This window comes from Sapajus apella, unplaced genomic scaffold (genome assembly GCF_009761245.1).
Source record: "Sapajus apella isolate SASKATOON/1434 unplaced genomic scaffold, GSC_monkey_1.0 scaffold200, whole genome shotgun sequence".
Lineage (NCBI taxonomy): Eukaryota > Metazoa > Chordata > Mammalia > Primates > Cebidae > Sapajus > Sapajus apella.
The window spans coordinates 295,276-308,783 of NW_022437140.1; the positions used below are offsets into that span (position 1 = coordinate 295,276).

At 39.5% G+C, this 13,508-nt stretch overlaps 1 protein-coding gene and 1 long non-coding RNA gene across 6 annotated transcripts in view; both read right to left on the reverse strand.

Moving 5' to 3' along the window:
* UIMC1 (ubiquitin interaction motif containing 1) overlaps nucleotides 1-13,508 on the reverse strand; it is a 169,025-nt gene that overhangs the window by 43,777 nt on the left and 111,740 nt on the right. For all 5 annotated transcript variants that reach the window (XM_032269844.1, XM_032269848.1, XM_032269843.1 and 2 more), the window contains one exon: nucleotides 9,652-9,805. In XM_032269844.1, the coding sequence (XP_032125735.1) occupies nucleotides 9,652-9,805 (154 nt within the window). The remainder of the gene's footprint in view (nucleotides 1-9,651; nucleotides 9,806-13,508) is intronic.
* The window catches only part of LOC116543906, a 10,481-nt gene continuing 9,074 nt past the window's right edge, over nucleotides 12,102-13,508 (reverse strand). The window contains exon 3 of the long non-coding RNA XR_004265754.1: nucleotides 12,102-13,289. This is a non-coding gene — a long non-coding RNA (uncharacterized LOC116543906). The remainder of the gene's footprint in view (nucleotides 13,290-13,508) is intronic.

A 13,508-nucleotide genomic window follows, 5' to 3' on the forward strand; every position in this document is an offset into this window, starting at 1 on the left:
CCCAATATGCTTGGATTACAGGCATGAGCTACCATGACTGGCTCTAGATGCTTACCTTTAATAGAAAAAAATAGGTTAAAAAAAAGCCAGGTCCAATATTAGGGGAACAATTAAGTAAGAAGCCCTCCCTTATTCCACCCATCATAATTCATACCTTCCTTTGTGGGTGGTTAGTGCCTCTATTTTAGCACTTCAACTGAGTTGTATTATACATAGTCATACCTAAGTCTGTTTCCCTTGCTGGACTATAAACTCTCTGAGTACAGATTTGATGTCCTATTCAGCTCTGTATCATATCCCTTACCATCTTTTGGGTCTTTTGGGCCCCTCCTCCTTATCCTCAGCATCCAGCACATTATTTCACTAACAGCAGGGTATGAAAAAATCTTAAGCTGAACCACTATAAAAAGCAATTAATCAGTGACTTCAGAGATAAAATAATTTTATACACAAAAAGACATAAACACATAAAAGGTATGAACAAACACTAAATTTAGAACTGCCTTAATTCAACCATAATTTAAAGTAAGCTCAAATTCCATGAGAATGCAGGAATGAGTATTAGATCAAGGGAGTCAGAATCAGCAGTCATGTCCCTTTATCCTTTTCTCTATCTTCCTGCCTCAAACATACATGTGAAGCCTAGAGATGTAATGGCCATCTTGAAATGGTGAATCAAGCCATAAGTTTATGACTGTAGTGCCAAAGGCAAAAGCCTGATCCTCAATTACATCAATGAGCCACTGCCTCACTCTAGATCTGTGATGTGAGGAAAAAGAAATCCCACGTGTTAAACCCACTATTAATGATGTTTTCTGTAATTGTGACTGACAGAATTTTCTGACAGATAATAATAGAATTTCTCATAGTTAGTAAAAGAGCTTTCCTTTACTTGTTCTGGCTTGTAAATAATATATACCCATCACCTGGGCACGGTGGGTCATGCCTGTAATCCCAGCACTTCGGGAGGCCAAGGCAGAGGGATCACGAGGTCAAAAGATCGAGACCATCCTGGCCAACATGGTGAAACACCGTCTCTACTAAAAATACAAAAATTAGCTGAGCATGGTGGCACACACCTGTGATCTCAGCTACTCGGGAGGCGGAGGCAGGAGAACCGCTTGAGCCCGGGAGGCGGAGGTTGCAGTGAGCTGAGATCACACCACTGCACTCCAACTTGGCGACAGAGTGAGATTCAGTCTCAAAATAATAATAATAATACATATATACTCATCTACTTGGTTATAGTGACCACACCATAACTGGACACTTGAATCAAGAAAGGCCTATCAGAGTCTTCCTCTAGAGTAATCTATGGTCTTCAGGAAAAAAAAAATTCTTTCTTTCCATTAAAAGCTATGGCTGCTGTCAGCCATTTTGCTTGTCCCTTAAAAAGAGCCCATCTGTTGAATGGAGACCACTGGATTCAAAAATGGAGACAGACACTATCTGAGCTCCCAGATCCAGCTTAGCCTAACCCCTAACCAATTATTACCAACCCCTAACCAGACTTACCAATTATTATACAAATTAACTTGCTTTTTTGGCTTAAGGTTACTGAAATCATATTTCCAACACCTGTATTCAAAAAAGTCCTATATACTACAGTGGGGGTAAACATAAAAATAATTATTTTAGTAACACTAATAGTTATTTTAGAGTTGAAAAAAACGCTGCAACATATTAACCCACATAATTCATATAAATGTTAACCCACATAATTCAAGTTACATTTGTCATTCTCCAATTGCCTACCATTTCCTTTCATAATGCCCATCCTATAACCACATTGAATTGTTTGTTCTTTCCTATACACTGTTCACATTTTTCTATTTATGTGATTTTAGCCTACTGTTCTCTGACATTAATACCCTTCCCTCTCAATGCCTAACTGTATTTCTTCTGAAACACCAGTTTTTTTATGTGTATGTCCCTTAGTTCTGACCTTGCATTACAGTTATGCATGTGCATGTCTTATCTACCTAACTGAACTGTAATGTCAGTAAGATCAGGGCCCATATTTGATTTATATATATCCCCACAGGTCAGTCTGTTCCCAAAATCCATATTCCTTCTATAAAATCCAGGCTATTTCACAATTGTCAATACCTCAGTATTAAGTATATTGCTAGGTGCCAGCGGCAATATAGCAATATACTTAATCTAATCATCCTGGGTACCACAAAGGACACATTAATGTAAGTGAGAAGACTGGACAGGGTACAAATTACATTTAGGGAGGCATATAGAGAACAAAAAGTCCAACTTTGTCTAATTTAAGAAATAATTTTTACTTAGAGATACTGAGGTCTCACACATTTTTGCTAGTCACCGAAGTCAAGCCTATTTTAGGCTTTGGTCCTTCTCTGTTAGCTTTCAGGCATATCTATAATAAGAATTCCTACCTCCTCCTACCTACCCACCCATCCAGGATACATTATTTTTCCAGGAGATATCCCTGAAAAGAAAGTCCACTCCTTACAGTTTCCTGACTCTAAGCCACACCTTCTATCTAGACCCAAAGTGTACGCAGTTAATGCCTTCAGCTTCCCTGACTCTCCTATAATCTATTTCTTCTTAACTTATCCTTACCCCTTTGACTCTTATGCCTTGCCTGTCTTCTTTCCCTTAGTTCTATCTGACTAGTAGCTTATCCTTGGTCTCATCAGCACACACAAACATAGACCTCAGAAATACTACAGAGACAGGAAAGCACAGTCAATAGTAATAGCAGCCACTATTTATTACATACCTATTACATGCTAAGCACAATGCCTGGTACTTAACAAAGTATCTATGATTCTCATGACAATCCTGATACTAATTTTACAAATGAGGAATCTGATCCTGAAAGAGATAACTTGTCAAATATTAGCCAATTAGGAAATATTAAAGCTGAGCTCCTAGTTCCAAAACCTACATTTCTTCTGCTTTATCATAGTGCCAAAAATGAAATGCTGACTCTATTTTCCCAGGTGGAAGCTGGGAAAATAGAGCCTAATATCCCACAGCCCAATAATCTACTATCCACACATAGTAGCAGCCCGAGTGGAGTGATCTTTTGCTTAAATATTGATTAATTCTTTGCTCTAGTCCCTCCAATGGTTCCTCCCTTACTCAGGGAAAAGCTAAAGTCCTTATTATGGCCTAAGAACCCTATGATCTGTCCATCTGTACCCCTCCCCCATTACCTCTCTGGTTTCACTGTTTATCTCTCCCTCACTTACTCTAATCCAGCCACACTCAACCTGTTCACACCTCAGGGTTTTTGCAATTATTTATTCCTTCTATCTGTAGCACTCTCCCCACTTCACAATCTTCTTAGTTTATTTCCTCACTCTAGGTCCCTGTTCAAATGTCATCTTCTCAAGGAGACCTTCCCTGACCACCTATTTTACATTGTTACCTTCTGATCTCAATCTTCCCTATTCCCCTCTCCCTCTGCTTTACTTTGTTCTCTAAAATACTTACCACCACTTGACATGTTGTCTATTTATTGTTTTCTTGTCTGCCTCCCACTACTAGAATATAAGCTACATGAGAACAGGGACTTATATTCTGTTAATTGTATATTCTGCTCACTGTATCTGATGTACAGATATATAATAAATATGTGTTAAATGAGTAAATGGGGGGTTTTATTCTCCCGAGCTGTTTAAAACAATAATGGCCTCAGATACATTTTCCAGAAGGTAAAGCAAAAGCAATGTGCATTTGTTCTAGTCCAGATCAACTTAGTCAATCTCCCCTCAGACAGTGCCTTAAAGAGCATTCCCTCTAATTTTTCATAATTCTGAATAGACAACAATGTCATTGAGCAAAAAACTGAGTAGACTGAGCCAACTTAAACTGTGTGTAATATTATAAGCACACAAAACTTACAGCAAAGTTAGTCAGACATATATTTAATGATATGCATAACTGTTATTGTGCCACAAGGGAAGTAGGCATAAATAGTAGACACTTTATGTAAATGACTCTAATTGCTATTTCATTTACACAGCCAAACCAAGCCCATCTAGGATCCCCTTCAGGGGAAGACAGGAAGGAGTGAAAAGCTAGATACTTAATACTGGGAGGGTAAGTCCTCTCTTATTCCACCTGTAGGCATTGGGCCAATGGTCTCCCAGCCAGGTTTATGTGTCTTCAAGAAAAGTAACCTGCCAGGCATGGTGGCTTAGGCCTATAATCCCAGCACTTTGGGAGGCCAATGCAGGAGGATCACTTGAACCCAGGATTTCAAGACCAGCCTAGGCAGCACGGAAAGACTCCATCTCTACAAAAAATAAAAAATTAGCCAGGCATGGTGGCATGCACCTGTGTTCCCAGCTACTTGGGAAGCTGAGGCAGAAGGATCACTTGAACCTGGGAGGTCAAGGGTGCAGCGAGCCATGATTGCCCCACTGCACTCCAGCCTAGGCAACAGAGTAAGACCCTGTCTCCAAAAAAAAAAAAAAAAAAAAGGTGGGGGGAAGATTTACTCCTTTCCTTTCACAGTTTAAAAAAAAAAAAAAAGCCTTCCTTTTACAAAAGATTAAAAAACTAGTTTGGAAGCCTGGTCTCTGTCTCCAGCCATAAAGCTAAGAGGAACCAGAACAATCACTAACTTCTGTCTCTGGTAAGGAAGACGGGGCAGGCAAGCTGGTGTGCGGAAACCAAGTAAAGAGACCAAACATACTGAGTACCTATTATACACCAAGTACACTAGCAGGTACTTTGCATAATTCCTCTAATTCCCCAACCCACCTACACCCCAAACTCTGTTCCTAGGAAAGGAGAGGAATATGCAGAGAGTGGAAAGGCTCCAGTGAGAGCTCCCTGCTCCCTCTCATAGGGCCTGAAAAATCAACAGAGAGCTCTTTTAGAAACATTAAGAGGAAGCTATTGTTTAGTAGCCCTTTCCCTTGCTTCTTATCTTATCTAAACCCATAAGGGCCCTCTACCTTGCTATCAGTTTATCCAGACCTAACTAACCAGCCTGCAAAGCCACGGCTAAGCCTACTTTTTCTGGGATCTCATCCTTATTCACTGCAGCTCTCCTCTCTCCCATTGACAGGGACATTTACTTGGATACACAATTATTCACTTATGTCATCTTACAATTAATTTCTTGGGGAAATGCTTATTTCACCACTGATGCAAGCTCCTTGATGGCAGAAATCTTAAAACTTCTTTAGTAAGCTTCAAAAGACCTGGCACCACAAAAAAAAGAAAAGTGCAAGGCCAGGCAAGGTGGCTCATGCCTGTAATCCCAGCACTTCAGGAAGCCAAGGCAGGATGCCTGTTTAAGCCCAGGAGTTCAAGATCACCCAGGGCAACATGGTGAGACCCCCATCTCTACAAAAAAAGATACAAAAAACTAGCAAGGCCGGTGGTGTGCACTTGTAGTCCCACCTACTCATGAGGCTGAGGTGGGAGAATCACTGGAGCCTAAGAGGCAGAGGTTGCAGTGAGCTATAATTGCACCACTATAATCCAGCCTGGGTGACAGAGTGAGACCCTGTCTCCAAAAAAAAAAAGCCCCATAATCTCTAGATGAATTAAAGATAAATACGAAGTAATAGGTCATAGAAAAGAATCAAACTTCTGGCTCTAGGTAGACACACTGGCATTGAAAAAAAGGATGTAGTTCAGTCATGCACCACGAAAAGACATTTCAGCCAACGACGGACCACCTATATGATGGTGTTGCCATAAAATTATAATACCATATTTTACTGTACCATTTCTGTGTTTTAGATGTTTAGATAAACAAATACCATTGTGTTATAAGTGACTACAGTGTTCAGTATAGTCACATACTGTACAGGTTTATAGCCCAAGAGCAAATCGGCTATGCCTTATAGCCTAGGTGTGTAGTAGGCTATACCACTGATGTTTGTGTAAGTACACTTAGTCTGTGATATTTGCACAACAAAAATCACTTAATGCCATATTTCTCAGAACACATCCCTATCACTGAGCAACACATGACTATATTCTAGATGTGTCTTCTAAACTAGTTTTTATAAAAAAATTTCCCTATGAAAAAGAAAGTGTGACTGTCATTCAGGATGTAGCAGACATCTTCACATGGAGGTCTGGGATGTTTGTATGAAAGCTATAAGGACATTTGATGCCAAAAATATAGGGACTTTCTATTATATCAAAAAACACATTTACATCTATCATGTCTGAAAGTCTGTGAGACCCAGAGTGTAAATCCAATTGAACAGCATTAGACAGGGTCACTGATCTTGTATCCAACAGAACAAGAACCTGAAATGTCCTCTCTGAATGGATCGATGATGATAATAAGACTCAGTCTACTCTGTCCACCTAAATGGCCTGGTCCTAGTGGCATAAATCTGAAAACTGGTTTGAGAAAATTCAGGAGCAAGCCTGAATCAATTTCAACCAAAAAATTTTGGGGATGTGAGTCTGAGTTCTCTTACCACACTCCAGTAAGGAAGAACAGGCTTAAAAACAAATATGTAGTTAAAAGATATCTGACAGTTATGAATGCCAAAGCTTCCTGTTTCAGCACAAACTAGTGGAATTAAGTATGTGAGATGTCAGTAGAAGCTATCCTATACCACCCCTTACCTGATCATTCTGACCTGAAGGAGGTCATCTATTCCTAGAGCTCCAAGGGACATTTAGTTTCTCAAACTCACTTATTTCTGGACCTTGATGTTCTGTTGAATAAGTCATTGACTCAGATACCCAATACCAGCTGTGTAAGTGTATTTGCTTAGTAAGACAGACAAGATAGTCTCTTCCCTTCCAAATGCTCAGCCCCAGAATTCTTTTAGTCACTGGAACACTCAGCTAAAAAAATCAGACTAAAGAGCTTTATCAAATTAAAACTGCATCTAAATTCCAGTCCTTCAGCGCTCTCCCACTAAAAGTGGTTGATGAGGACCTAAATCTGGCCATCTACCACACTTTCATTGTTGTTAAAAAACTACAATGTATGCATAGAGACCTTTAAAAAAAACATCTCTGACCAGTAATTTCACTACTGGGAACACATTAACAACAGCTAATAGTTCCTACATACTTAATATGTGCTAGATACTATGTTAAGCACTTTCCTTAAAATATCTCATTTAACCTCACAAAAACTGAACAGGGTAATTATTATTATTTCACAGTTGCATAAAGGGAAGCTTGGAAATTAGCACAAGGTCACACACTAGTAAGTGAGTAACAGAGGTGGGACTTGAGCTCAAACTGACTGGCCCTCCAGAGCCTATCTTTTCTTACTACCACCCTATATGGGAACATATCCTTGGGAAATAATTCCAAAATTCAGTGACAACTTTAGGCTAAGAGGCTCAGTACTGTGTGATTATAACACAGTAACTTGAAGCATTTCACATATGTAATAATTAAGCAAATGAAAGCAATCCAGGTTACCAAATATTACGTCAGCATTAAAAATATTTTTATAAGTAATTTTGTAACATGGTGAAATATTTATGCTATAAACAGAGAAAGCAGAATATAAAATTTTATAAACAGTCAATCCTCAGCTATGCCAAAAATTTATCTGTACATGGAAAGATCTAAATTTACTGCTAAATAAAAAGGACAAGTTGCAGAATAATATATACAGAAAGAGCTATACATAGCATGGCCCCAGTTGTGTAAATAATGTCTAATTTTAAGTATTCAATAAATGTAAGCCACTATTATTACAAGGAACATGTACCACTTTTCAATCAGAAAAATCAACAAATTTATTAAACTGCTTATGTACTTCCTTATTTAATAACTAAAAATATATTACTTCAAGAAGAGTAAACAACAGCCAGGCATGGTGGCTCATGCCTGTAATCCCAGCACTTTGGGAGGCCAAGGCAGGTGGATCATTAGATCAGGAGTTCAAGACCAGCCTGGCCAACATAGTGAAACCCCATCTTACTAAAAATACAAAAATTAGCCGGGCATGGTGGCGGGCACCTGTAATCCCAGCTACTCGAGAGGCTAAGGCAGGAGAATTGCTTGGACTCAGGAGGTGGAGGCTGCAGTGAGCTGAGATTGTGCCACTGCACTCCAGACTGGGTGACAAGAACAGACTCTGTCTAAAAAAAAAAATAAAAGTAAACAACATGTGCCTTGCCTCTCTGGCAATCTTAATTTAAAAAACACTTCACAATTATACAATGTCATATTTAAATACACCTAAGTTACAGGAATCAAGTAGCACTGAGAAGAACACTGCAACACTTCTAATTATCTAGGTTCACATTCAGCATCTTAGACTATAGAAAGCTGTGCTGACATGATCATATTTAGAGTTTAAAATCATAAACAGAAAGGCCAAATCAGAGGTGGTATTTCAAGGGCTATGATTAAGATTTTCTTGATCAATGTCTCCTCATGCTCTCTGAAAACTAGATATGTTGATACACTCTTTTTTTTTTTTTTTTTTAAAAACAATGAAGTTTCACTCTTGTTGTCCAGGCTGGAGTACAACAGCACGATCTCGGCTCATTGCAACCTCCACCTCCCGGGTTCAAGACATTCTCCTGCCTCAGCCTCCTGAGTAGCTGGGAATACAGGAGCCCGCCACCACACCCGGCTAATTTTTTGTATTTTTAGTAGAAACAGCGTTTCAGCATGTTGGCAAGGCTGGTCTCAAACTCCTGACCTCGTGATCAACCCGTCTCAGCCTCCCAAAGTGCTGGGATTACAGGCATGAGCCACCATACCCGGCCTTATCTCTTAAAGAGATAAATCAACAGCTCCTGGGTAACTCAGCAGAGATATGTAGAACATGAATGTAAATTAGGGATTTTTTCAGCTGGTGTAGAATTTCTATTAAAACAAACTACAGAAAGAGAACAAAAGCCTACAAGGGATTTATTCTGAATGAAAAATGGGCAACTCTAGAACATAGTTCCTCAAGTTCCACAGGAATCTCAATATTTGAATACTGTACATAAGATGAAATCCAAGGTCCACTGCAATGGACTGATTTTTAGCCTATCTATGTAAAACAGTAAGTTAAAACATTAAAAGATGGGCCAGGTGCAGTGGCTCACACCTGTAATCGCAGTACTTTGAAAGACCAAGGCAGGAGGATGACGGATTACTTGCGATCACAAATTCGAGACCAGGCTGGCCAACATGGCGAAACCCCATCTCTATTGGAAAAAAAATACAAAAAAAAAAAAAAAAAAAAAACAAATTAGCCAGGTGTGGTGGCACACGCATGTAGTCCCAGCTACTTCGGAAGCTGAAGCAGGAGAATCACTTGAACCCAGGAGGTGGAGGTTTCAGAGAGCCAAGATCACGCCACTGCACTCCAGTCTGGGCAACAGAGAAACTCCATTTAAAAAAAAAAAAAAAAAAAACATTTTCAGGTGGAGGAAAGAAAAAAAACAGAAAAAAAAAAAAAAAAGAACAAACAAAAAAAATTAAAAGATGAAAGACTTTTCCCTTCCCCTTCTCTTGAGGTATGGGTAACAAGACAATATACCTCCTAAAAGTAAAGATGAACATAAAAGTACTAGAAAAATAACTAGATAGAAAAAAACCAAAACCAACAACAACTTTAACTTTGAAGAATAGCTATCTGTTTTTTCCCCGCAATGTACTGTATAGGATAGCAAAACCACCACACAAAAAAGTAAGAGTTTGGCTGTCCTGATGGGTCTTTACCTGTATCTTCCCCCATTAGACCATTGCAGTACATGGCATGTCGTTCGATCTTTGTGGGTGGAAAGCTGTGGTCACACAGTGGGCAGGATACCTGGGTATTGGATGAGAAGGTAGAAATAGCTATTTCCTCCTCAGCATCTTCCTTGTTACCAACCTGAAGAACATGACAAACAGCAATTATAATAGCTTTAGTTCATATCTTTCCCCCTAAAGAACTGCAAGAGACTCCGCCCCGTATTTCACTTACTTTCAAAGAGACAACAACAGCTTATCAAATTCAGGAGTAAAGATTGAGAGATACTACTGACAGAGTTAACAGTTACTCAGTGCCTGCCAACTATGTATTAAACACTCTATATGTATTACTTGTTTAATCCTTATAATCTTAGGAAAGTAATAGCATACTCTTTTATTTTTACACATGAGAAAAGGACTCGTGTAAAACAGTAAAGCAACTTGCAAAGTCACAGAACAAGTAAGTGGGAAAGTTGAAATTCAAACCAAGGACTACTATCTGGCTCCAAAACTTGAGGGCACTGATCTCTACCACACTGTAAGGTACAATCCTCACTGCATCAGTGTGCTGTGTCTGCTGGGTTTCACATTTTGTATATGAACAGCACCTTAAGGACACATTTTCAATCTTACAAAAGGACCATTATTATTATAAGTGACTTTAAGATAAAAGGAGTTTGAAAACAAAAAAGCTCTAAGCCAAAAATAGCACAACTAGGATTTAAGTTAAGAACGTAAGTCTGTGCCTAGACCCAAGACCTAAGACCTAAGATCTGTATTTTATTTGTGACTTTTTGGGGTAAAAAAAGAAACTAAGATCCATATACTTAAGAGGCACCAAAGAAGTCATTAGTTAAAACAACCAATTCTGTCAAAGCCACTCTTAAACCTTATCTCTCTTATTCCTCTCTGTTTTGTAGTCATCATTTCTCCTACAGTTGCTGGTACCTCTTAGAGGCAGTTTTATCTTACCTGTGCAGGTTGATCAAAGCCAAGAACTCTGCAGTGATTAATTCAACAGTGTGCGTGGGCACTGCACCACTACTGCCTAACCCCTGCTTCAAAGGACAGTATGTCCTATCCAATCAATGTGAAAATGTCCTGCATAGCTACTGCTTACATTTAAAGCAAGGAATACCTGGGCTGTCATTACACCTTACTACATGGGGAAAACAAATAAAATATCTTCGGATACAAGAAAACAACATGACCAAAACTTCAATGCATAGATAATTTGACCTCTGGGTCAGTTGAGTCTTTTGGGGTCAGGTTGGGGCTATCTCTAAAACCTATTGCTTGCAATGTGATCCAGCAGAGAGGAAAACAAGCCATCTAAATACCAAGTCAAACTGCCAGCAAATGTCCTGTTTTCAACACACTTGCCTTTTATTAAAAGACATACTCTAAAGGGGTAAAACTTAAAAGATGAGAAAGGAACTAACACTGGTTTAGTTCTTATACTATACAGGCTTCACCAAGTCATTTTCCATATCCATCCCTCCCAACAACCAACTGGACAGGGGTTATCACTAGCTCTGGTATTACAGAGGGAAAACTGAGCCTTGGAAAAGCCAAGTAGCCTGCTGGTCGCAAAGTTGGTAAGCGGACAATCCAAGCTCAAACCCAGGCCCATCTGGCATCAAAACCTTCAGTAATTCCACTCTATCATGTGGTGGCAGAAACAAAAAGCCTCCCTCCTATTCCACCTTGTTTCTGGAACTGGATCCTGCCAGGTATTAAGAAACTATCAAGTTCTATTTATTATTCTTCTCTAGAAGATGGGGAAAGTCAAGCGGGTCTAGAAGTTCTAGGTACTATGTTTTCCAAATTTCATCACTAATCTTCTCACAAATCCGGGTTCCTCTATTCATAAATCTTAAAAGGAAAAGTTGTAAAGCTTGAAAATCTGAACTGGCCAGACATGGTGGCTCACACCTTTAATCCCAGCACTTTGGAGGCCAAGGCAGGTGGATCACATGAGGCCGGAGTTCAAGACCAGCCTGGCCAACATGGTGAAACCCCATCTCTACTGAAAATATAAAAATTAGCCAGGCGTGGTGGCGCATGCCTGTAATCCCAGCTACTCGGAAGGCTGAGGCAGAAGAATTGCTTGAACCTGGGAGGCAGAGACTGCAGTGAGCCGAGACTGCGCCATTGCACTCCAGCCCAGGTAACAGAGCAAAATTCTGTCTCAAAAAAAGAAAAAAAAAATCACCAGGCATGGTGGGTCACACTTGTAATCCCAGCACTTTGGAAGGCCAAGACAAGTGGATCACTTGAGATCAAGAGTTCGAGACCAGTCTGGCCAACATGGTGAAACCCTGTCTCTACTAAAAATACAAGAATTAGCCAGGGATGGTAGTGTGTGTCTGTAGTCCCAGTTACTTGGGTGGCTGAGGCAGGAGAATCGCTTGAACCCAGGAGGCAGAGGTTGCAGTGAGCCGAGATCATACCACCGCACCCCAGTCTGAGTGACAGAGGGAGACTGTCTCAAAAAAAAAAGAAAAGAAAAATAGCAAAGCTACTTGAGCAGAAGGATGGCGGGGGGCAGGGGGGATCAATGTACCCTAAAATTTGCAAGTACTCTTGAATTACTGAAAGTTAGTGGTAAATGAGCAGTTACTTGGCATTCTAAAGTTCACTAAGCACAGAAATGTTATATGACACAAACATATCACTGGTGCTCACATTCAGCACTATACTCCTTTGTATTCATCACAGCTCTATCAATGCAGAGAATGTACCTTTAACTATTAATGTATTCAAGAAGGAGTAGTCTGTCCATTGTCTTATTGTGAATATGAGACCACTTCCAACTACTGCTCATAGGCAACCCTAAAGATTTCTCAACAATTTGATGTTAAAATAAATTATTTTTCCCAGCAACATTTAAAAAGTCTATTTAACTATTAACTACTATGGAAGAACCTCAAGGGGGAAAAAGGCAAGCAAAGTAGCTTTTATTAGGACCACGCAGTCAGGGATTTTGTCTTTGCAGAGTTGCTTCTATTTCTTTTAAAATATTATACAACTATTTTTCAAAAGAGGTACTTGGATACTGAGTCTTGACATCTTACAGGTTGTTAGTCCCTAACTTAAGACTTCAAAAAATATATATATACCTCACTTCAAGAAATGAACTCAACGAAAACAAAAGCACGTCCTGCAAATCACCAAACTCCCCATCCCTTCCCAACCTAATTATGTGTAGCTTAGAAACCTCCTTATTTTGGATCTTCCCCTTCTTACCACATGACTCTTAACACAGTTTACTTAAAAACTTACTGAATCAACTAGCTCAGGAGGACTCTGAATAACTTCTATTAGCTCTTCTGACAATAGAATATTTATCTAAGACTCCAACTAAGGGAAACTCTCAGGCAAGATATTGAGAAAATACTATTTCTGAAGAAAGCTCACTATTGTCAGAAATCAAGAGAGGACTAAATATAGTTCTGCCATGGGTATTTCCAAATACCTCAAATACTATTGAGTAATTCTCCGTCATTAGTAAACTAATATAACTAAACAGCCACAATATATTACAAAGCAGTAAAATAATATGCCTTTCCACATGATACTTCTACTTGTGACAAATCTCTGCTATGTGTTTTATATTCTTTCTTTTTCCCATTTATTTATTTTATTGCATTTTAGGTTTTGGGGTACATGTGAAGAACAAGCAAGATTGTTGCACAGGTACACACATGGCAGGGTGATTTGCTGCCTTCCTCCCCATCACCTACATCTGGCATCTCTCCCCTTGCTATCTCTCCCCAACTCCCCACCCCCCACCGTCCCACCCCTATTTCCCCCCAACTGACCCCAGTGTGTAGTGCTCC